The sequence below is a fragment of the Micropterus dolomieu genome, linkage group LG12 (genome assembly GCF_021292245.1).
Source record: "Micropterus dolomieu isolate WLL.071019.BEF.003 ecotype Adirondacks linkage group LG12, ASM2129224v1, whole genome shotgun sequence".
NCBI classification, from domain to species: domain Eukaryota; kingdom Metazoa; phylum Chordata; class Actinopteri; order Centrarchiformes; family Centrarchidae; genus Micropterus; species Micropterus dolomieu.
The window spans coordinates 26,688,818-26,714,229 of record NC_060161.1 but is presented as its reverse complement, the minus strand read 5'-3'; the positions used below and the strand labels follow the sequence as shown (position 1 = coordinate 26,714,229).

The 25,412-nt window shown below is 40.3% G+C and overlaps 1 protein-coding gene across 10 annotated transcripts in view; it reads right to left on the bottom strand.

Annotated features, from left to right (window-relative positions):
- Window positions 1-25,412, bottom strand: part of dysf (dysferlin, limb girdle muscular dystrophy 2B (autosomal recessive)) — a 112,192-nt gene that overhangs the window by 61,007 nt on the left and 25,773 nt on the right. For all 10 annotated transcript variants that reach the window (XR_006827351.1, XM_046064128.1, XM_046064127.1 and 7 more), the window contains exons 7-31: window positions 24,193-24,321; window positions 23,928-23,990; window positions 23,660-23,710; window positions 23,469-23,499; window positions 23,089-23,204; window positions 22,861-22,987; window positions 22,669-22,772; window positions 22,487-22,555; window positions 22,335-22,378; window positions 21,565-21,647; window positions 19,270-19,385; window positions 18,509-18,622; window positions 18,247-18,424; window positions 17,572-17,696; window positions 17,300-17,406; window positions 16,359-16,554; window positions 15,808-15,954; window positions 15,332-15,463; window positions 10,734-10,900; window positions 9,700-9,814; window positions 9,492-9,597; window positions 9,256-9,398; window positions 8,122-8,295; window positions 5,821-5,905; window positions 5,613-5,690 (exon numbers count right to left, since the gene is read on the bottom strand). Coding sequence is in view for 9 of the 10 variants with exons in the window: in XM_046064128.1 (XP_045920084.1) it covers window positions 5,613-5,690; window positions 5,821-5,905; window positions 8,122-8,295; window positions 9,256-9,398; window positions 9,492-9,597; window positions 9,700-9,814; window positions 10,734-10,900; window positions 15,332-15,463; window positions 15,808-15,954; window positions 16,359-16,554; window positions 17,300-17,406; window positions 17,572-17,696; window positions 18,247-18,424; window positions 18,509-18,622; window positions 19,270-19,385; window positions 21,565-21,647; window positions 22,335-22,378; window positions 22,487-22,555; window positions 22,669-22,772; window positions 22,861-22,987; window positions 23,089-23,204; window positions 23,469-23,499; window positions 23,660-23,710; window positions 23,928-23,990; window positions 24,193-24,321 (2,800 nt within the window). In the remaining variant the exon portion in view is untranslated. The remainder of the gene's footprint in view (window positions 1-5,612; window positions 5,691-5,820; window positions 5,906-8,121; window positions 8,296-9,255; window positions 9,399-9,491; window positions 9,598-9,699; window positions 9,815-10,733; window positions 10,901-15,331; window positions 15,464-15,807; window positions 15,955-16,358; window positions 16,555-17,299; window positions 17,407-17,571; window positions 17,697-18,246; window positions 18,425-18,508; window positions 18,623-19,269; window positions 19,386-21,564; window positions 21,648-22,334; window positions 22,379-22,486; window positions 22,556-22,668; window positions 22,773-22,860; window positions 22,988-23,088; window positions 23,205-23,468; window positions 23,500-23,659; window positions 23,711-23,927; window positions 23,991-24,192; window positions 24,322-25,412) is intronic.

The following is a 25,412-nucleotide window of genomic DNA, read 5'->3' as shown; positions in this document are numbered from 1 at the left end:
AGAATGATACCTCAAAGTGCTTTACATGTAGAGAAATCCGCTGAAATCAACCTAAAGAAAAAGTAGACTATATGAACATGCGATTTGAAGTGAAAATCTATGTTAAAGTAAGAAGGATGGTAGGTAAATTCCCTCTTTCCCTAATCTTTTTTTAAACAGTGAACACATTCTGGGACAGATTTTTAGCAGTCGCTAATAAGCCTCAGTTAATGTTCCTCTCTTAAGATGTAAAGTAGAGGATGAGTTTATGGCTGGAACTAGACAATGAATACTTAATTATGGTCCTCGCAAGTATAGCAGCACAAACTGATGCATGTGTGTGTCCAAACTATCCTGGCGTCCCACACACAGTGACTTCAGCAGCTTGGGAATGCCGAGCTCGAGACATGGGGCTGGGAACACCACTCGGAGAAGTTTGTTATTCCAGGTCACAACCACTCTCCTCCATGTTGACACACGCGCTCACACACACAACTTACAATGTGGATACATAAAAACACACGTATATGTACACACACACACACAGTACTTTGTTATTTCAGGCCGAGTAAAGAGTCTCTATGGAGCCGTTAGCATTAGAGTAAACAGGAGCTAAGTTGCATTTTCCCACCAGCCCTCAATTAACCTTGGAACTGACACACACACACACACACACACACACACACTCTGTACAGACACACCACCCATGGTGACCCATTCAATTACCGTCCACTCCCAACAGCCTATTAGCTCATACAAACAACTATACAAACAGCCCAGGGGGGGTTATGTAAGTTTGTTCATTTGTGTGTGTGTGCGCGTGCGCGTGCGCGGGGGGGGGGGGGGGGGGGGGGGGGGGGCAGCAGTAGTCGAGACCCCAGTGGGAACCACAAGGCCCATAAACACAATGACTGGGAATGTGGGAATTTAGATCATCACCCGAAATAAATTTTAAAGACAGACAGGACAAAAGACTGATAGACAGAAATAAAGAGATTGAGACCAAAGACTGTGGAAAAGAAGTGACATTCCTCATTGGTTTGGACTACAGTTTCGAAGCCCAGAGTTTTGCTTTATGGCTGTCGCCATGTTGTTTTTTTCAGAACTGGAAGTGACTATATTTCAAGGTAGCCCTAAAGCATATACTGCTTTATCATCTATTTTATTCTAAATTAGACCATAACTTACAAAATCATGTATTGAAGAAGACTTGAAACTAGCCTTTGAGACCATAAACTCATTAGCAAAGTGTTAACTGAGGTAATAAATTAAGTGAGAAGTAGGGTCATTTTCGTATAAGCTTGCATACAATCTGATTGTCTGCAATCTTTTTTGCAACCATTGGAGTCGCCCCCTGCTGGCCATTAGAAAGAATGCAGCATTAAGGCACTTACACTTCACTTTTCAGACCCGCAGGTTCCCGCTTGATTGATAGACCCACTGAAATAAAGAGATTTAGAAACAAACAAAGACACAAACAAAGACATAAACAAAGGATGTGTCATTAATCAGAATCAGTTTTATTGCCAGGTATGTGTACACATACGAGGAATTTTACTCAGGATTGTACATTGCTCATGATGTGCTTACTTATACAATAATACAATAACACAATAATAAAATAAAATCAGACACAAACTACAGAATAGACAACACTAATATACACACTATGAACAAAACAATATAGACATACTGACAAATAGTGCAGTGATCAGAGAGCAAAGGATGCAAGAGTAAATTATTATTCTCATTATGTACATGTTGAAGGTAGATATGATATACAGGTACACATACATGCATCCATGTACACATGTACACAGTGTGATGGAACATAGTGCAAAGGATGCTGGAAAAAATAAGACCTATGACCTTATGACCTGAGGTAGGTGTCTTGGTATAAAGTATATACAATATGATACAGTATGAACAGCACTGAAATAGAGAATGGTGAATAAATAAATAATAAGTGGAAACCAGTAAACAGGTGCTGATTAGAGACAGAGTTACTGGGTTATTGCACAGGAATTGTTCCTGACACTGTGAGTCAGAAATCAGCTGTTCATCAGAGTGATGGCTTGTGAGAAGAAACTGTTTCTGTGTCCTTTGCGTACAGTGCTCTGTAGCACCTGAGGCACCAGAGAGGAGGAGCTGGAACAGGTTGTGTCCGGGGTGAGATGGATCTGCAGTGATGTTTCCTGCCCGTTTCCTGACTCTGGAATTGTATAAGTCCTGAATGGAGGGCAGGTTGGCACCGATTATTTTTTCTGAAGTCCTGACTGTCCGTTGTAGTCTTCTCCTGTCCTTTTTTGTGGCAGATCCAAACCAGACAGTGATGGACGTGCAGAGGACAGACTGGATGATGGCTGTGTAGAACTGGATCAGCAGCTCCTTAGGCAGGTTGAGCTTCCTGAGCTGGCACAGGAAGTACATCCTCTGCTGGGCCTTGTTGATGATGGTGTCAGTGTTGGGCTCCCACTTCAGGTCCTGGGATATAGTGGATCCCAGAAACCTGAAGGATTCCACAGCAGACACAGGGCTGTTGAGTATAGTGATGGGGGGCAGAGTGGGGGGGCTCCTCCTGAAGTCCACGGTCATCTCTACAGTTTTGAGCGTGTTAAGCTCCAGGTTGTTCTGACCACACCAGAGAGCCAGCTGATCAACCACCCGTCTGTAGGCTGACTCGTCACCATTCCGGATGAGGCCGATGACCGTTGTGTCGTCAGCAAACTTCAGGAATTTGACAGATGGGTCTCCTGAGGTGCAGTCGTTGGTGTAGAGGGAGAAGAGAAGTGGGGAGAGCACACACCCCTGGGGGGCGCTAGTGCTAATAGTCCGGGTGCTGGATGTGATGTTCCCCAGCCTCACCTGCTGACTCCTGTCAGTCAGGAAGTCTGTGATCCACTGACAGGTGGAGGCTGGCACAGTGAGCTGGGTGAGTTTGGTGTTGAGGATGTCCGGGATGATGGTATTGAACGCCGAGCTGAAGTCCACAAACAGGATCCTTGCATATGTCCCTGGAGAGTCGAAGTGTTGCAGGATGTGATGCAGATCCAAGTTGACTACATCATCCACTGACCTGTTAGCCCTGTAGGCAAATTGCAGGGGGGCCTGTAACGTCCTTCGGGTGGGCCAACACCAGTCTTTCAAAGGACTTCATGACTACAGATGTCAGGGCGACGGGCCTGACATTGCATTAATTTGCATCATGAACCAATAACAAGCCACTTTGATAGTGTTGACCTTTAATGGGACGGAGAGCCGGAAAGTCCAAAATAGAAGAAGCTATCATAGCTTATTAGCTGTGTTGCACCTTCCACTTTTATCTTAATCTCCTCTGTCTGAGTATAAATTCATCCACAATCATTTACAGACCATTATGAGATGGGAGTCGATACATATGTATCTTTTGAATAAACTGTGTGAACTTACTGTCCTGTTAGTGAACTTTAGCTTTATTTTCCCTCTTCAATAACTTTTTATTGAATGAAATGGTATGAGATGGTGAAGAAATTGCCAGAGGGTAGTAAACAGAACAGTACAGAGAACGTTGAGAAAAGCTCTGGGAGCTTTTATGACTGAAAAGCACCAGTTAGCGTACCAGCTACAGCAGCAAACTAATGAACCTTGCGTGTGTAGACCCTACATCACCAAGCCTCCAGCCCCGCATATATTGTGTGGAAGAGTGAAGGTCACATTGTCATGTGCACATCGCTTTAAACTGGTGGAAAGGAAGAAACATATATTTTATATATGTTCTGACATATAAGAAACAATAGACTGAAGGAAAGGATAAAAGACAGATGAATAATGAGATTTAGACAAGTAGAATAAAGTGAATGAAAAAGGAAAGGCAGAAAGACAGAAAGAAAAAAAGAAAGACCTCAGTCTTTGATAGTTGACTTGGTCTTTAATCATGGCCACCCAGACGCCATCTAACACCAGATTAACACACAACTGAAACACATCCATCAACTCTACTCATCCGTTACACTGTGTGTGTGTGTGTCTTTAACCAACCTCCCTCTATCATCTATCATTTCTCTCTTGCTCTGTCTATTCACCCCTCTGTTTTTTAAAGCTTCGTCTCTGTTTTTACATCTGAGTCTGCGGTGGGTTTCTGATTAACACACACCCAGTAGCCGTAGTTTCCATGACCTTCGGAATAATAAAAAAAACATTTTCTGTTTCTGTCTTTCTCTGTTCTATCTTTGTCCTCTCTTTCGTTCTCACTCCTTGAAATCCCCTCTTTCTCTCCCTCCATCTTTCAGTGCTGCTTCCCTCAGCAGTGCAGCAACACCATACTTTATTAATAACTCTCTCTCTCTCTCTGTGTCTGTGGCTTTATTAAACAGATTAACATTAAAAACACAGCTTGATATTAAAGCTCAATACTACATTTTTAATTTCCATAAGCTCTGTCTTCCTCCCTGTGTTTAAAGACACTGTTTTGTATTTGGAAAGTCAAGGCAAAAAAAAACTTCAACCACGTGTTCATGCTTTTAAACTAGTGATACTTTAACCTGTGTTATTATTATTAAGTTATTTTTAGCCACTTGGTGGCAGCGGAAACAAGCTGCAATCACTGGCAACGTTATTAGCTTTTGAGTTGATATAATGAACTTGGCAAACAGTTATTTACACGTCCACCAGCAGATGTGGAGCGACATTAGCATTCATTTGGAGTTGTGTTTCTTCTACCTGGCGAATGTAAGTCCAGCTCTGTTCTGGGTCATTTAGATAAAAAAAAATATCTGGCTCTTCAGCTGCTAAATGCTCCACTATTTTCACCAGCTAGTTGCTCAATTTAGTGGTTTGCTATTTGGTGCTGGGCAGGTAATGTACAGTAAGCTTGTCAGAGTTTCTTCACTGAAAAACAGCTGCCTGCTACATCTGGAAATGAAGCGGCGAGAGAGAACCAAAATACTAAAGTTGCCGGAAAACAATGAGTTAAAGTGAGGAATTGCAGAGTTGGGATAATTTTTGGTGGATATGTCACAACAACTAACCTCTTTCACATTACACATACACGTAATTTTATCTGTTGTTAATATAAAAATATTGACAGTAGCAGCTTTAAACATGTATAGTTTGATGATTGGTACTTGCCTTTATGTTATCTTTATTCATGTATATTTATTAATTTGTTTTCCCACTCATGCATTATTTCTTTACACTGTGATTTTAAATACAGTGTTCCCTAATGCCCCAGTGAAATTCTGCCTTTCCACTGAAAGCTATGAGAAAAAAGCATTCAGAGACGTGAAAGCTGGTCGTCACATCCAAACCAAATGTATTTTTGTCTAATATTTTTCATCATAAAGCAGCTTCGAGAAATCGGTCACCTCCCAGTGTTGCACTCAGAGCCTGTTTTATTAAAAAAATCAAACTCAGATGACAAACAATGAATAAACACGGACACTGTAAAAATACATGTGGATTTGTCTCACCAAACCATGTTTTCTGTGGTTACCTTGCTTTGTTTGATTTGTTTCACATTTGTGAAAACTGACATTTAAGCAAATTTTTTACAAACTTTCCAGCCACAGATGACACAAGTCTGCATCAGTAATTATACATGACAGATGCATGGTGAGAAACGTACCAGAGCTTTTGTACAATTCACCGCATAATACCTGAGAAGCTGTCTTTGTCCATGGCCATCAGGTCTCTGGCTTGGTACAGGTAGCAGCGCAGGTGATAGCGGGTGCCACCTTCACACACACACACACACACACACACACATCATTGTATTGACAAAAAACAATGTAGAAGAAATAAGTGGAGGGGTGAAGGAAGAGGATGAAGAGAATGTGTGAAGAGTGCAATGTGTGACTGTCTTACGGTCAAAGAAACAGGAAATGGTTGGTCTGTTGACTCCAAACGTTGTTGTGACTGACTTGTCATCGTTCTTGTCCTCTATACTGCTCTGTGGGAAGAGGAGGAAGAAGAGGAAGATCATATTTTAAAAGATAACACAGCAAAGCAACTTACAATTATTATACATGTCAGAGGTCGCACATCTCGGGAGCAACAAGGGGTTAAGTGTCTTGCTCAGGAACACATTGGTAGATGTGTCACAGTGGGAATTGAACCTGGATCTCTCACACCAAAGGCATGTGTCTTATCCAGTGCCCCATCACCACCCCCACAAAAAGCACAAAGCCAGGACCAATAAAAAATTGTTTTGCCAGTTTGGTGTGGAAGAACCTGACTGGCTTATATAGACCTTAGGACTGGGCAATAAATCAAGAATGATAATCATCACAATATAATTTTAAATGTTCAATAAATGTTTGATTTAATTAATTTGAATCATGAACAAATTAGCACTTAATTTCTCCACTAAGATTTTTATCGAGGAAAAGGGACTGGAAAGTTTATTGTTATTATTGTTATTATAATCATTAACATTACGATGGTTACCATTAACACTATTATAAATATCTGTACCATTTTTCATTTAGTTTATAGCAACATTACCTTCACTGTCTGTACCTCTGTGTGTATATTGTGTAGGCTGCCTCCCTCCCCTCTCTCTCTCCTTACATCCCTCTCTCTCTTTCTCTCTCTCTTTCTCTCTCTCTTGCTCTCTCTCTCTCTCTCTCACCCCAACCGGTCGAGGCAGATGGCCGCCCACCCTGAGCCATGGTTCTGCTCGAGGTTTCTGCCTCTTAAAAGGAAGTTTTTCCTTGCCTCTGTCGCCTAGTGCTTGCTCTTGGTGGGAACTGTTGGGCTTCTGTAAATATCATCACAGAGTACGGTCTAGACCTGCTCTTTTATGAAAAGCGCTGTGAGATAACTGTTGTTGTGATTTGGCGCTATATAAATAAAATTGAATTGAAAATTGAATTGAATTGAATTGAAAGAGCTTTTTTCATAATTATTCTGAATGTTCCACCACAGATTTGTGAAGTGATCCACTGTTTGGTTCTGACCATAAAGAAAAGTTTAAAACCACAATAAACAGTCTGGTTTCTTTAAATTTCAGCCAGGAGCAAAAATCAGCCTTTAAACTTAAAAGAACTAATGATTTGAGATTTTTTTATGGACTGATATGCAATTTTTTATCGTGACAACACGTTTGGCCCTATCGCCCAGCCATAACAGAGCCCTGACCTCAGTCCCATCCAGCATCATTAGGATGAGCTGGAACACCGCAGAGAGCGGGCAGAAAACTCCTCAGAGCTCTGAGAACCGCCAACATTTCCACAGACCTTATCACCCAACATCAGCGTTGGACTTCACTAATGCTCTTGTGGCTTTATGGGAGCAAATCCCTGCAGCCAGGTTCCTAAATGTGGTGGAAAGATTTCCCGGAAAAGTGGAGTAGCAGATTAGTACCCATGGTTTTGGAATGGGAATAACACATGGGTGAAATGTTCAGCTGTCAACATACATGTAGTGTATCTTAAAGGGAGAGTAAGTGATTCTGCGGAAGGATTGTTAATATTTGAACTCAAGTCAAACAAATACATCGCTCCCTTCAGTGCTCCCTCAGAAACTCCGCCCCCCAAATTTCAACTCTCCGAGGTTTCTCCAGTGTTGAAACGCCTTCGCCCTTGCCTGGTCATATAACTTTCTTGTCTGTAAATACTCTTCAGACCTTTTCCTCTTTAGCCAGATCCGTTCCAATGTGCCTCTGTATTGAACTCTCTCTTCCACTGACCCCCTCCCCCCATCACTCCTGTGCACGAGTGCTAACCCCACCTGTTGCTTATTGGCGGGAAAAATGTTGCGGGTCGGGACCAGACCACTTTCTTTGTTTTACAATTACAGAGCCATGGCTGTGTAGGAGAACCTGATTTTTTTAGAGCACAGACAAAACAGAGAGCTATCAAACTGTGAGGAAACATTGACTGAATATATATATATATATATATATATATATATATATATATATCTCATAGAGTAGGTCTAGACCTGCTCTTTATGAAAAGCGCTCAGAGATAACTGTTGTTGTGATTTGGCACTATATAAATAAAATTGAATTGAAATTGAATTTAACAAAAAAGTGTAATGGATTAAAATCACTTACAATCTATTTTAATGCCATTATTAGACATTATTGTATCATTATGTAATGATGAATGTATATATCAGTAATCATGTTTTTTTTTTCCTCTGCCTGTTTCTCTTCCTCACCAGAGAACACTCCAGAGCAAAGATGGCAGCCGGTCCCGTCTTCTCCAGCGGCTCCATGCGGCATCTCCACCTGCGCCTCCTGAAGCTGTCCGTCTTCCTTGGCTTCAAGTGGTACCTCCAGCCGAACAGCGAGGCATACTCCCATCCCTCCCTCTCCGCCTCGTCTGGACGTTGCTGTGAACACACACACACACACACACACACACACCACTCTGAACCTCTGTGTGTTTCAACTTCTCTCTTTCTCATTTGTGCATCTAGACCGCCATCTAGTGGCTGGGAGAGGAAACTTTAGAGGATGACGAGAGAGATTTAGAACTTTTTTTTAAGTTGAGAAAAAATAAATGATTGTCAACTGTAGTAGGAAAGAAAAGATTATTGAGCCAGAATAAAGTCTGGGGTTGGGGTTCTAGTATTTTATCAAATCTGAATCTTTCTAATCCCTTATATCTATTTAGGTTAAGTAACTTAATATTGAAAAGATGAGACTGGTGATATTCTGTATTTTTCTTATTGTTAACAAATACCATGAAAATACCAACATCTACAAATAATTGATCCTACCAACAATAATTGTGTGTGTATGCAAAGCTTGATATATCTTATTCCTTTGTGCCATTTACTTCCATAGTTGGCTGGAAATCTCTATTAATCCGCTGTATTGTAGTCTACAACAAATGCAGTTGCTACACCTGTTAGTAATGTTTGCTAATAGGTAATGTTTTTAAAATGAAACCATATATTTGTGAATAATTTTTAAAGATTTGCGACTTCTGCAGATACCAGTGGGATTAGGAGGGCTACAGACAGGGTGGAAAGTTTTGAGAGATGAACCAACATCTTTCACGGGATATACTGACCATAAAAAAAATTAAACCCTGCAAGCTTCTTAATTTTGCAAGTTGTTTTCCATTTAAAAGTTTTTTAAAAAATTATACTGAATATTTTATAAAATCACCATCTGCAACTTTTTTGTTATTAGCAAAGAGCTTCAAGTCTCCTGAAAAACAACTCGTAAACTTCATTTCACTGGCAAGTTTGTGATCACTAAGTCTACCTTTATTAAAAATCTGGTGACCTGGTGGTTGAGATGCATACCATATAACCTCACCAACCCCAGTTAATTTGCTCTACCTTTCTGAGAGCATCCATCTTCTGCTGGTCTCGTCTTCTCATTCGTATCCATCGTCTCCTTCGGTTGGTGTGGTACATCTTCTCTGACGGCACCCACGACTTGGGACGGCGATCTGGAGGGATGGGGATGCCGTACTCCCAGCCTGGACACACACAAACAAAGTTGGACTTAGTGCTGTGTTTACTTTAGGTTTCATTGTGTGTCTTGTAAGTGTGTGTGTCCTGTGTGTGTGCACCTTGATCATCAACAGCCCGGTTGAGATCTTCGCTCCACTCCACATCTTCCCACACCCAACCTGGAGGACACTCCACCTCGTCCTTTGGCACCGCCTTCTCCCCATTCTGACACACACATTTTAGATTTACAAAGATGAGTGAAGCCATAAAAGCTGCATACACACACACAAACATACACACCAACGCAAAGTATTTACACACACATACCACATCAGTGTACCCCTCCGGCATGCCGATCCACTGTCCGCCCGGTAACCTCATCTGGTTTTCGAATACTTCCTCTATGAAAGTCATGTGACCAGCGTCGACGTCAAAAAGCATTCTATGGGTTTATAAGCATAGACATATTCAGTATACATGAAAACACGCAGAACCTCACTTTCACACACAGATAATGATACAATTAATATATTTAATATATTATATCTTTATATGTTTAATAATAGGCAGTGGTGATGAACAGTGGATAAGACACATGCCTTTGTTGGTTGAGACCTGGGTCCGATTCCCGCCAAAAAGTGGAAAACGTAAGCATTGTGCAATAAAAGGCGACAGCACCAATAAAAACTAAGACAAATGATGATGGATATAATGAAGTTTGAATTTTAAAAAGAAGAAGAAAGAAAATAGTGGCTCCATCTTCAGCTCAAAGTATAAATTTAAATTTAAAATGAAAACCATCAGTGATTATTTGCCAATATGTACCGGGGACATATGAATTTTGGTGGATACAATTGTAACCAAAAAAGGGCTAACGTGCCTCTAACAATCACTTCAAAGAGGCACAAAATACAGTCATTATTATTAATAATAATAATAATAATAATAATCACAGATCACATGTTATTATACATATATAGCTTATTATAATTTTAGCAAAACAAAAATAAAAAGATCCTCACATATTGGTTTACAGTGATCAATGTAAATCACATAAATGAGTGAAAATAAAATCAAGATCAATAAACTTGTCATTACACAATTAATCAGTCTGTGAGTTTGATCTCCTCCGGCAGATTGTTCCAGAGTGTAGAGGCCCTGACAGCAAAGGCTGTCTCCTCATGTTTTCTAGACCATGGAACAGGTTGCAGCGCCCTACCAGAGGATCTCAGTCTGCGTCATGGCTCATTGGGGGGAAAATGCTCATTGATACAGTAATGGGCCAGCCAGATTTGGAGAGAAAGATGACAGAATGTATTTGGGTTCGTCTCTTACACACACACACACACGCATGCACTTACGTCTTCTCGGGGCTGATGTACCAGTCTCCAGCCCAGGTCCACCCAGGTGAGGGCTTGAAGCTCTCTTTGGGCAGTTTAACTTTTCCAGTTACGTCACTGAATTTGGGGGAGGTTAAGCCTGTAGTTCCCCAGCTGCCCACCAGGGCGAGTCGGGTCTGGTTCTCATACTGCAGAAAGACAGAGAGATTTTCTATCATGGGATGACACTTATGTGCTTTTCCATTACCAGTACCAGCTCAACTCGCCTCGACTACTCGACTCGGTTTGGCCCTGCTCCGTTTCCCACTGCAGACAGTACCCAGAGACAGCGCCCCTCAATGTAGCTGGTCGTCATAGCGACGCCACACACAACTGCCGTAATTTTCAGTGCGACACACACACCAGCGATCCACACAGCTTTCTCTTTTTTAAGTTAAAACGTTTCAACATTACTCAGAATGTAAAGACAGATAAGCGGTATGAAAACCCTCCAGCTGTGTTTTCCTCTGCCGTTGTTGCTGCAGCGGTCCGTGTGACGGCGGGAGCAGAGGGCTCTGTGAGCGGGCGGCTGGCACAGGCTTCCCCCGCAGCCACTTGCGGAGGTCCTCAACTCCGAAAACTTGGAGGAGCCAAGATGGCGCCGCTGTTACACGGTCTTTCTGTACTCTGGCAACTCTTTTTCGTTCAGGGCTTGAATTTGTTTGCCCAAAGTCAAGAAAAACGTAAAAAGTTTTTTCCAACGTTAAGAATAATGTTTTGAGAATGGTTGGCGAAACTTTGACCCAGTTTTGGTCTTTTCTCCAAGGAAGAGAAAGCTTCATCAAGCTAATGCTATACTTAGCTAACTGCTGACTGTTTATTGGATACTTAGAAAAAAACTTTATATATTGATAACTGTCTTGCTACGAATGAGAAGAACATCTCCTCATTTATTGCAAATTTTTATCAAAAGCTATATACACCATCCTTTGACCCTCAGGCTTGTCATGTCTTCTCTGACAAAGTAAGCCCTTTTATCCCAAAAATTTCCAAAGAAAACTGTGAGCTTTGTGAAGGTCCAATCTCATTGCAAGAATTACAGACTATTATTAGGAAAATGCCTTTAAACAAAAGTCCCGGGCCAGATGGACTTCCTTATGAATTCTATGTAATAGTGATGTGCACTTAATTCCTATACGATCCAGTACCATGTAATACCAAGGCTGGTATTGCCGATGCCAATACATTCTACATATTTTATTTCTAGTTTAATGTGACCTCCCTCCTCCCGTTTCTGTATTTATGAGAGAAATAAGGAGTAGGCTGTAGCCTTACCAATTCAAAATAATAGCTGCATAATGACAAGACATCAAACTACTGTCTTATTCTTTAATTATAATTAAAATATCCTGCTCAGAACTGCGGCTTCATAACATCATCCTATTATTGTGACAGACTTAATCTCAGATGTTTAGCGAAGTTTACAGTGTTGCCAAAGTACACTCTTGAACAAAATCTTAAGACCAGGGGAAACATTGCAAGTACTCGCATTTTGCGCTGGTGGATCATAACTGGGTTGTAAGTACTGCTTCAAAATGCCAAAAGAAGAAACAGGAGCAAGAGACAAAAAATAGAGATTAGGCAATTTATTGAAAACTGCATTTAAACTCAAACAGGCTGTTCATCAGCTGATCAAAAATTAAAGACCATAGCCCGAAAATAAACCTACAACAGAGCTAAAAGTGTCAAAAAAGGACTCAGTAGTGAGTAGCCCCACCGTTCTTGTTGATCACTTCAAACTCTCGTTTCGGCATGCTTGATTCCCAGGAGGCTGCTGGGAACGTTGCTCCATGTGGTGAAGATGGCTTCACGAAGGGCATCCACGGTGTGGAACTGACGTCCGTTTTTGTAAACTTCCCTTGCCATCCATCCCCAAATATTCTCAATGGGATTTAGATCAGGAGAACACGCAGGATGGTCCAAAAGAGCAATGTTATTCTCCTGGAAGAAGTCCTTCATCAGGCGGGCGTTGTGAATTGCAGCGTTGTCCTGTTGAAAGACCCATTCATTACCGCACAGACGGGGGCCCTCAGTCAAGAGGGATGCCCGCTGCAACATGTCCACATAGCCAGTCGCCGTTTGACGCCCCTGGACAACCTGAAGCTCAATTTTCCCATTGAAGGAAAAAGCACCCCAAATCATGATGGAGCCTCCTCCACTGTGCCACGTAAAAACATCTCCGGTGGGATCTCCTTGTCATGCCAGTAACGTTGGAAGCCATCAGGACCGTCCAGGTTAAATTGTTTCTCGTCAGGGAATAAAACTTTCTTCCACCTTTGAATGTCCCATGTTTGGTGCTCCCTTGCAAATTCCAAATGGGCAAGTTTGTGGCGTGGGAGGAGACGTGGCCTTTCAAGACGTTTTTTGTTCTTGCCTTAATTTGGGTCGAGGATCGACCTGTGTCTTCACGGACACCCCGTCGGATCCTTTGGCTCAGTGCAGGTGAAATTTTTTTGGGTCTACCACTTGACTTTTTTGTCCTATAACTCTCAGGATCTTTTAAGAAATGTAAAATGACTGTCTTACTGCGTTCAACCTTGGCAGCGATGGCGTGTTGCGAGAGGCCTTGCTTGTGCAGCTCAACAATCCTGCCACGTTCAACGAGAGAAAGCCTTTTTGCCTTTGCCATCAGGAGATCATGACAGAGTGACTGCCTGAATATCAATGACACGAAAACCATATTTTTGTGTAGATTTTACCTTTTTATGCCTATGGTCTTAAACTTTTGATCAGCTGATGAACAGCCTGTTTGAGTTTAAATGCAGTTTTCAATAAATTGCCTACTCTCTATTTTTTGTCTCTTGCTCCTGTTTCTTCTTTTGGCATTTTGAAGCAGTACTTACAACCCAGTTATGATCCACCAGCGTGAAATGCGAGTACTTGCAATGTTTCCCCCGGTCTTAAGATTTTGTTCAAGAGTGTATTTCACTGTCTTTGCACACACATCACACGCAGCTATTACCTTCACAGCTAAAATACAGCCAGACGTGACTGTTTTTACAGTCAGCCAGTGTCAGTATTCAATCGCGGGAGATGTAAAGGGCTGCAGCCCTTCATACGGCTCTGTCACAGAGCCGTAGCGCAAGCATAACTTTGACAGAAAACTGTCTAAGGAAAAGTAGTTCCTATCAACGGAGATTAATTAGACCATCCTGGTGACAGTAAGATACTTATGATAAAACACACACTCACTCAAAATGACTGAGTTTAGATATCGATCCTTAATAAGACCATATTTTTCAAGGACTGGTTTGACCAAGGTGTTGTGTTTATTTCTGAACTGTTTAGTGATACAGGGGATCTGGCTACATATGAGGAGTTTGTCCAACAAAGGAGAGTTGAAATATCTCGGTCTCAGTTTACCAAAGTAATTAACAGCATATCTGCTCAGGTGTTATCCCTCACTAAAGCTACGTTGATATATGAACCTGTATCAGGGGTGATCCAACATTTTTGACTTGGTGGGAAGACTCTGGAGGACAGTTCTTGTAGTAATGTGCATATTAGAAGGGTTTTTACCTCTCTTGGTAGGTAGAGTCCCACTGCCTTTTATCGCTGGAAAGCAGTTTTCCCAAATTTGAAAAGGATGGTCTGGACAGAATTTCATCGTTTTTTTGTCCCCAATAAAGGAAATTCAAATAAAACTTTTACACAGATATTATCCTTGCAATGAATTTATTCACAAGTTTAGATCTGATGTCTCCCCTTTATGCTCTTTTTGTGTCTTTTTCTCATTTATTTTACAAGTGTACTTTTTCACATGACTTTTGGTCACAAATCATATTATTAATATGGGAATCTCATAATATCTTGGTCCCTTTATCTGAAAGTATGGTCTTATTTTTGAATGTGGAATCTATAAACTGTGAAATTGCTGATCTGGTTAAGTTGTTGGCAGAGTGTTAAAAAACAAGAAAGCTTTAAAGACATCTAGTATTTTGAAACATATTATTGACAGAATTTAGCTGCTATCTTTTTATCCTTATATTTATTTGTTTATTTATTTGTCCTGTTTGTTTCTCATGTGCTTGTTTTGTTTTCTTATAACCTGTACTCCCTGTTTTGTAGTCTGTCAAGTACTATTGGATTAATAAAGTTGTAAAAACAATTTTTAAAAAACTCTGAAAACTTTTTCAAGCACATTTTTGTTCCGCCATCACTTTTCGTAGAAACTGTCAATATTTCAAATCTATACAGTTGATTTCTCACCTCAAAACTTCTCAGAAGTGGATTTAGTGATGACATAACGTATGAAAACTGTAAAATATAAAACTTTCTGCTGCTGGCCTCTTTCTGGCCTCAGCTCACTTGGAACCTCGACGGAGGTGATACGAAAAAAGTACCTGGAAGCAGGTACAGGTACAACTTTTCCACAATGGAAAAACAAACAAAGGCGAGGCGAGCCGAGTTCAGCTGGTACTATGCAGTGGAAAAGGGGATTTAGAAACAGTAACCAAAGGGGGTGCGACTTGTCGAAAGTTGTTGTAAGATAAAATTTCTTAACAGCATAAATGTGATGAGTTGGATTTACAAAGTCAGTTCTGACCCTGACTCACAGATCTTCACTCTGTGCATCTTACCGTCTCGGCAAAGACCGACAGTTTTCCTTCAGCGAATTGGTTGAAGTGTTTGACATCAGCAGCCAATCCAAACCAGACTTTGACCCTCAGCTGACCAGGAAGTTTGGCTTCTGCACCACTGCCCTGTGGGTACTGTGCAACACATACAGTGGTTTAGTAAGTAAGTCTTTATTTCAGAAGACAAAATATGTTTTTGTGTGTGTCAACACATTCTCACTCCCAACTTGTCAGATATGGACGCTTGGTCAAGACCCCTTGGCGTTGCATTTTAATGACATGGGTACCCTTTATAGCATAATTTTTCCACATATAGTGCTCGTCATGTTAGCAATGATAATAACATTGCAATTTGGTTAGGTTTAGGGAACAAAAGTACTTGGTCAGGCTTAGAAAAACATCATGGTTTGGGTTAAAATAACCAGGGGTCCATATGTGACAATTTGGAAGTGAGAACGGGTTGGGGTGTGTGTGTGTACCTTGAGGAAGACAGTCTGCAGCTTTCCGCAGTATTTCCCACAGTGCTGCTGGGAGAAGATCACAGTGTGTGCGGGGATGCGGTGGTACGCCACCCTGCGGTCGCCCTGCAGCATCCATATCACTATGTCTGGAAGACTGTTCTGTGGCTGGGGGAGAGAAAGAGAGTACACACAGAGAGAGAGGAGTATTAGTGGTGTTTTGTTTTCTTATTTAAATGCTCTTTCTTTACATATTCTTTTAATCTCTCTCGTACACTATAAATTGCACAGTTCACAGCCTCAAACATAACACACATACATACATACATATCACTGTTTCTCTCTGTGTCACACATAACATGAATTAATTTACTGGTAGTAATAAGTATTCTAATCCTACTGGTAAAAATGCAAAAATCAAAACAGTGAAATGGCTTTTTGTAGATATGTATCTGGAAGGAAACTACAAAATTCAGTAAAATCTGACCAACCCAGCTGATGCAAACACCTTTTATTAATTTCAATAAAGGTTCATTCATTTCAGATGGTTGGTGACATAATAGCACGCTCACCTCCTCAGCCATGGTCCTCAGCCTGTTGGCCCAGTCCTCAGCCTGCTCTAGCACTGTGGAGAGCTCAGTGGCAGGTCCGTGCTTCAGAGCGAGCGCCGCCGCAACGATCTGCTGCAGGTGGAGAGTACGAATGTGCTTCAAGGAGCGATCCAGAGGAGTCGCACACTGCCACTGGTCGAGAGAGGGCAGCTCTTCACTGGAGAGAGAGAGGTGTGAGAAAGAGTGAGAAAGGGAGAAAGCATACAGTATATTTGCTGTCAACGGGCAGTCTGCCGTTGTTAGCTGTAAGAATGTAAGATTACTTCAATAAATATTAACATCATAAGCAACAAAGTTAAAAAGATTGAAGTACACAATACATTTTCTAAGTAAAAACATATTAAGTAAAATACTTAGTAAATATCTAAGTAAAAACAAGATAAGACTTTAAAGATACTGAACAATCTTAGACAGAAAATTCTCCACAAATATTTATTGCTTTGCAGTCCATTAAACTGAATTGATGTTGAGGACAGTGATATAACCAGTGTGGGAAGAGGGACTAAATATAGTATTATCATCAAGCTGTATTATTATAAATTATTATAAATTTATTTCTTATGCACACAAATGGCCCCTGTGAATGTTATGTTATTGTACAATATAATATTGTTCCTGATATATTCATGTGAAAGTAGCATTTTACTGTAGTTGTTCATATTGTTAGAACATGATCATGTGTTTTCTATGTAAAAAAATATATATTTTAAATTACAAAGTAACCAGTAACTATAGCTATAAAATAAAAGTAGTTAAATAAATATAATATTTTCCCCTGAAATTCTTTGTTTAGAAGTATAAAGTAGCATAAAATGAGATAGTAAAGTACAGCTTACATTCTACCACCATCAAAAATACTTAAAATACAAAAGGAACACACAGAGACATTAGGCAGTGCGTACCTGCAGTCTGTGATGACCTGATCCAACAGCTCGACCACCCGGAGCTCCACCTCCTCCAGATCACTGCCTGCCTTCACATCCAGCTGCACCCGCTGCAGGTTCGCCTCCTGGACACACACACACACACAATCATATCTGGAATGCTCTACATGCAATTTAAGAGGAGAACCAGCTAGAACGTCGTCATTTTTTAAACATTTTCTCATTTTCAAGGACTAAAAAAATGTCCTACCAAAGCCAGAGGTACACAAACACACAGATACAACACCCACCAGTCTCTCTATGATAGCCAGCAGCATGTTGAGAGCCTCGATCCTCGGCTTGATATCTTCCCACTCTGAAGACAGAACTACCACTGGCTTAACGTTTCCCCAGGGGAGGTAGTAGTAGTGGCAACCTGGAACACACACATACAGACACATCATCATCATCAAATCATAGGTTTTAAAAGCAAATCAATCAACAGCATTCTACAACCAAACCCTACGTTTGTAACTGTAAATATAATACAATTAAAATACTTTTTTTTTTTTACCGTTTTGGAATTGAAGAAACATCACTACCAACTCATAATAATATTGTTAAAATTTGAAAACAAAAGCCAAAAACATGACCTGCATGTTTCTTTTATTAAACTTTTCCCGAAGTTTCACTTTTACTACAAACCTATTTTATTTTACTACATGTGTATCGACTTACTGCACATGTACACCGCTTTGCTGCACATTTATATCGCTTTATTGCACATGTAGCTCGACTGACTGCAAACAGACACCCATTTACTGCACAAACCAACAAACTGTTCATCTTTGTTTTTTGCACTTTTAATAACAATACCTGAATCTCAAAGTACTGCAAATTTACACAGCTGTGTTGTACTTGAATTTTCTGCACATTGATTTTACCTGGACTACACTGCTCCACTTACAACCTGATCTTTGACCTACCGTCAAACACAGCCCTGCTGAACTGGGTGGTGGAGGCCAGAGGGAGGCAGGTGTAGTCAAACTTGTTGCCGTAGTTACCAATGCTGACCTCGAACTGGATGGCATCGTCGACATCCTGGAGGAGCGTGGCCGAGTAAAACGCCACGAAGAGAGAGAACTTCCTCTTCCTGAGAAACTTCTGTGAGATGAACAGAAAAGATTGAGGGATGGATGATACCTTTCTTTGATGTGTTCAAAACCTTCTTCTCTCCTTCCCTCTCACCTCCACCACCATCAGGTTATCTGAGGGTATGTCTTCAGTTCTCGGCTCCGGCTTGTCCGTCAGTTTTGTAGTTAGTTCCAGTAAAACTCGACCTCGGTAAGCCACACCCTCCCCCTGAGAGACAGAAGATGAGCAGGTTGCCTGGTTCACAGTTGTGGTATTATAACAATTTTCACTAAAATATTAATTAATTATTGCTATAATCAGTTAAAGATATTAGTGTAAAATGCCAAAATATACACTACAGTTACTAAGAAGCCTGTAATAGCCTCTACTCCTCTACTAGATCAAATCTGTAATGAAATGTGGACATCTTTACAGCACAGAAACGGGAAAATGGTGCCGATACTTGCTGAAAAAGTATAGTTTCAGGAGAAGACAAGTAGCACAAAAGAGTTTTGAAGATCTTATCTCGACACTATCAGCAATTATTCTGACAATGTATATATTTTAAGTAATTTAGTTTCCTCTAACTTTGAGGGTGTGATGCTTTGTGTGTTTATTTGAAAGTAAAATGTGTGCGTTAGACAAAACAAGTAACTCCTGATTATTACATTTTTTTATTAATTAATAATATTTATTTAATCAAGGGAATAATTATTTTCACCACTGAAAACATTCAGAAAACCGTACAGTTTATCTACAAGAACTTACCAGCCAAAATCAAGTAAGTTCTGGGTGGTTTTATTTTAATGTTTTCTACCTTTAATTTAAGGTGATGACTGATTGTATTTAAAAGCAAAAAACACATGTGAATTTACTTTTCCCAAGTTCAGAGCTTCGTGTGGATCGTTGAAGGCGGTGAACTCTCTGGGGCTGCCATACAGGTTGACAAAACACGGACCGAACGTTGGCAGGAAACCAAGACTGTCATCAACTGCAATGACACAAAATGGCCAACAGATTTCATGACAAACAGGGCAGAATGTGGACCGATGAAAATGAAGAAAAGATTGATTGATTGATTGATTGATTGATTGATAGATAGATAAAATGATTTGCACTTGACAAAATAGACTGAGAGACTTTCATCATAATTAAGCCAAGATGGAAACAAAAAGGAAGTGAAACAGTTGAACTGACAGCTGAACTGTTTCACACAAAATAAGAGAAGATGGTGGACGTACTGCCTGAATGGAAGGTCCGTGGAGTCAAGTCATCTGAATGCGTAGAGAGGAAGGGTGGTTCAGAATTACAGACAGATGTTCAGAGTCAGGCAGAAAGGAAACAGACTTCGAACGCCACTCAAACCCAAACAGATGCAATGGACCACAAACTCACCACACTCTCTACAACACTTTAAAGCCTGAATACTCAATGCAAACTCATTTGGCTCGTTTCAAGTGAACAACTTGAAACAATACATCCACAATGAAGTGAAATCGCTACCACTGCATTTTCCACTGCAGAAAACTGGAAAAAAATTAAATAAGTCTAGGAAAGGTGCAATATTTTAAAATAATGATGCCGTCACTGCCATGTTGGTTTTGGAGGGAAATCTACTGGATGGTTTTACAGCATAAAACAGGAAGAGGACTCGGTTCGTCCAGACCAAACAGAGATAAATAGTTTACAGTTTTTAGGGACAGAAGATGGTGGAAGGAGCGAAAAGCTGCTAAAAAAGAAAAGAATGTTTATTCTCTGCAGGAAGGGAGGAGCAGTAGGAAACTCTTTCATTTAGAAAAATACTGGCCAAAACATCACCCGAATTAAATCCAGAGTTCCAGTTTCTCATTTGTTAAAAAACAACCATATCAATGTTTTTATTTTTAAAAACCCTTACAAATCAGGCACACTTTCCATCACAGCATACTGCTCAACCATTTCCATCCAAAATTCCTTTTTTCTGAGTTGTGTGACTCATCACCATGAACATAAAGTTTGCACTAGTGTTTGTACATGTTGCAAACTCTGATAATTTATTTTTAAACAGTATGAAAATGTACAGAAACCAGTGGTGTCTTGAAGAAAAGCACAGTACCAGAAATATGCAGTGCATTAAGTGCATTTGAGTCATAAAATATGTTGTACATTTTTAACTTTTAAACATTATTTTGCCACATTACTCCAGAGCAACAAGCTACCAAATCGGAGTATATTGATGATGTTTCTTGACATTCTGTTATTTGTGTTGGACATTCAATTAAATCGAGAATTTGGGAGTTTTAATGAAAAATATGACTTGAAGACCTTCTTTGACTTGTTCGGTCACTAAAATCCGAAACTAAGATAAGACACCAAATACCCAGATTTATGATTGGTTTCCGGTTGCTTTTGGAAAGTTAATCTTTGCCTATTAATATTGTGGCTTTAAGTTGCCAGATGCTGATGATTCATCATTTTTCTAATCATATTTTCAAACAAAGACAAAGAAGAAATGGCTCTTATCACACACAGGGAACCAAACTCATGCATGTTATCTACATCTGGGACAAGATCACTGCGGGACACTCCAAGGACCGAAAACTCTAGCAACGTTCAGGACACAAACATTACCAAGTTAGTCTTCATGCATGTCACTGAAAAAAACATTCATGCTTTGTTTTGTGGACAAACCGCCAAAAGGTCAAAGTTTCAAAACTCTAAAATTCCAGATGGATGCACGATGGTGCTCCACGTAAAAGTAGATAAAAGTTTATCTGAAGTCGCTAAAATCCATGAGTAAAATATGTCATTCCCTGTTGAAAATTGATGATAAAATTATCATGGTTCACTACTTTGGAGTCCTGCACCAATCAATCTGAACCACTCAAACCAGAAAGTCTGTAGTCTGCGGTCAACCCACACCGAGCAGAGCCACACAAAACATTCAGAGCAGACCAGGCAAGTTTACCATGACCTACGGCTGGGGGATTGAAACATAATATTTTTTTAAGTTCAACTGGAGAGTTTTGTGCTTCACTTCCCATTTAGCTTTGGATTAGCCTCCACCAACTCCTGAGGAAGGTAACTAAGTAGCTAACTTGTTCTGGCTAATAGCCCGCAAATGGTTAATTTTGGGTCATCTTTTTGGAAAGGTGGTAAAATGAGATGTTACCTTTTGAATAGTTACTTACCATCTATCTCTCCACCGGGGGCGGAGATCTTAGACATACAGAGGTGGGTTGTGCCGATGACGTCATTGTGACTGGCTCTGTCCCTGGAAAGAGGAAGTAAGAAAATAGCCTGTAGCTCAAACATGCTTTTAAAGCCGACAGTTGACATAAACTAAAATGTAATACTGTAAACCAGAGGTTTTCAAACTGTGAGGCGTTCCTCCCCAGGGGACCACGGGAGAGTTAAAGGGTGTGCTCAAAGGGAGAATTGAGGTAGGCCTACTCTAGGGGCCAATTTTCCAAATTCGCATTAAAAGTTTGCACTCCTTCTCTGAGTTATAACTCATTCCACTCTGAACACACACACGATATACATATCCAATGATATAATTATATATGATGTCCGTCGTAACATTAATTCATAAATCAACCACTAAAATCAGAAAAAAATAAGCTCCAGAACTTGCCTGAGAACATCACGTTTTTAAATTTTCTTCATTATCAAAGTAATCCAGTGATAGATCATCTGTACATCCATGAGTACACTGCAAAAGGTAACTGCAGATAGCTTATTCGGCATACTTTTAATGAATGGTGTGAATATGTAAATATACAGGCTAAAATGCAGGGTTCAAATTTTAGCCTATAGCCTAACAGTTGTCTCGATCTTGTCTGAGGGGGCACCCATCGTGTCAGACTTTGAAAAACCCTGCTGTATACTAAAGATATTTATATTATGGTAAGTCTGATAAACAAAATGTAAATAAAAAGTTATATCAGCAAGGATTCACCAGTCCAGAATTCTGATCCTCATCTTCTCACACATGGAGGGAAACTAGGAGAGAAATAGAAAGCATATACTCTATAATGACAGCGATAAGTATACCTCTTGGTAGGTCAAAAAAAGTCACATAATGACGAGTGTTTGCATCGTTTGTCCTACCCTAATAGGCATGGCCAGACTCTGGTTAAACTGCGGATTGGCGTTTTTCTCCAGAATCTTAGTGCAGACCTAAAAAAGGCAGAAAATGCAACACACCTTAAATGGCTGGGTTCTGTGTTTAATGTTGGGTGTGGGATAAAATAATTTTCGGATCATATGACTTTGATGAAATTTGTACGCACAGTTTTTCCAGCAAAGTGGATCTCCACCAGAGGATCTACCAGGTTCTTCCTGTTGCTGTCAAACCCAAGAATCTGTCTCATCCCATCCATGAAGGCATCATCCACTGCAGACAGAAAAGAGGAAGACATTAGAAATCTCTCAATCTCCGTTTTTTTTAAAAGCAGATGGATAAACAATAACCTGAGACTAACTTTGTGGTAAGTCTTCAGCTCTGAAGATCCTCAGGCTGAAAGTGGCTCCTCTCAGAGACAGACCAGCTGGTCTCAGCAGGTTTCCTTCTATATCTTCTTTATCCTCCACACACTCGCGTTTATCAGCCTGGAAGACACACACAGATACAAATACCCAGTTATAAGAAGGAAACCAACATATCATCATAAAGCTGTCTCGCCAATCTTCTTCCGTCCAATCAGACTCACCGGTGGCTCATCTCCAGCTGCCAAAACCAACAGGCTGACCTTCAAGTAACCTTTGACCCCAGCAGAGAGGTCGTCGGGATCAGACAGCAGCAGCCATTTCCTCAAGAAGCAGTGTCCTAAAGGGAGAGGGGGCGGGCTTAAGCTCAGGAACATCATACCAACCAACAATATACAGGAACCAAAAACTTCCAGGAAAATGAAGCCAAGAAATGCCAACTAACAACTACTAATAACCCAGAACTTGAAACTTTGAAACTTGAAACAAACTCATTGTCAATATAAAATCATTTACAGGTTGGCCGCTCTTTTGTGAGAGTGTTCATTCAAATACAACAGTACCAATCACCAAAAACATAAAGCTTACATAAACGTATACTCACTGTGTTCGTTGTAGACGGTGCCCACATCCAACTGTAAAAAATATTAAAACAATTTAGACGATTATGTTTTTCACAGAACAAACACACAGTGTATGTACTTGTATGTGTACATGTACTGTGTGCAGTACTTTCTTTGTCTTTGTCAGTTAGAACAGACATGTGCACTGAGCTACATGAAGGTGGCAGTTTACCTTGAATTCACCGATCACAGCATCAGTTCTGAGTGAGCGAGAGTCACACACCTGTCAGGCAGAGGGAGAGAGTTTATATTTAATCAAGAGCAACTTAAAAGTGAACACAACAGGAGAATATCACATAGTAAAATCCAAGATTTGTAGTGTTATAAAATACAGTATGGGACAGTGTACGAGAGGTATTATGTAAAGTCAGTATGAAAAGATAAATGTTTTGTTTAAATATAATTCATCAGAACAAAATAAGGTAAAAAGTCAGACTCACAGTGATGAAGATCGGTTCATCGAACAAGTCTGATGGAGTCTCGAAGAAGTTCAAGAAGAACGTCTGCCGAGAGGAAAGCACTTACAGTTGCAGTTTGACAGACATTTGACCGAAATGTTTTTTTGACCACACGTGGCAAGCACAAAAAAACCCCACCATCAGATGATGAAATCAGAATTTTTCTAGTCCCCCAACAGTACACAATATTTGTATGAAGACGTATACAATAAAGGAAATCAGACAGTGATGAAGAGTTATTGTTTACCTCATCAAACACCGGGTTGTTGCCTTTTCTAATGCGGGTCCTCTTGGTCTGCCCAGCCACCGTTATCTTGACAACAGGCTTGATATTGATACCCGGCAACTGACGGCCCTCAATCACCCGCACACGAACCTGGACAGGAAAACACATGAGCCGTAACATGTATTAAGGTAACCTTTTAGGGACATCCAGCAAATAAAGCCTTTTAAATGTGTACCATTCAAAAAATTTTCTGAACACAAAGTCCTGTCTTGTGTTTCTTGTGTAATGTGCCAAAATCTACCACACAATGGCACTGTGAGCAAATCCAGCTTGAACCAATAGTAGAAGTCTGGTTTACATTTCTGTGTCTTTGAAATGTATATTCGCCATTTCACAGAAATGGGCTGAACATTGAATCGAAATTTTATCAATATCGCAATATGGCATACAGAAATCGCAGGAGGTGCTATTTTATCTACATCAAGGTGATGTGTATAAATCAGATATTGTCATGCTGCAGAGATGTCCTGGCCCACACATCATATTCTAGAGACATTTGGTACAGATCCCCGCAAAAATCACACGGTAATTCATTTAATTTTGTTCTTCAATGAAAAGTATGATTATTCCCCTCAGTATCGCAAATAAATTCTCAATTGCAATATCAGTCAAAATAATCACAATTAAATAAAAATCATTCAGCCCTTCATCAATCCAAACCTACGCCTTTGTCTACCACCAACAATGAGCGCCAATCAATTCATCACAAGCAGGTGTATCAGTAGGATCTGCATGGAGATGATTGGATGTTTTACCCTTAGTCAGCACCTCTATACTAGATATGATCAATCTATCTTTATCAACAGGCTATGTACCACAGTACTTTAAAGTAGCTGTAATTAAACCTCTTCTGAAAAAGCCCAAACTTGATCCGGATGTTTTATCAAACTATAGACCTATATCTAACCTTCCATTTCTCTCTAAGGTTCTGGAGAAAGCAGTTGCTAAACAGCTGTGTGACTTTCTACAGAGCAATAGTTTATTTGAGGATTTTCAGTCAGGATTTAGAGCTCATCATAGCACAGAGACAGCACTGGTGAAAATTACTAATGACCTCCTTATTGCATCAGACAAAGGACTTGTCTCTGTACTGGTTTTATTAGATCTTAGTGCTGCATTTGATACCATTGACCATCAGATCCTATTGCAGAGACTGGAATATTTCATTGGCATTAAAGGAA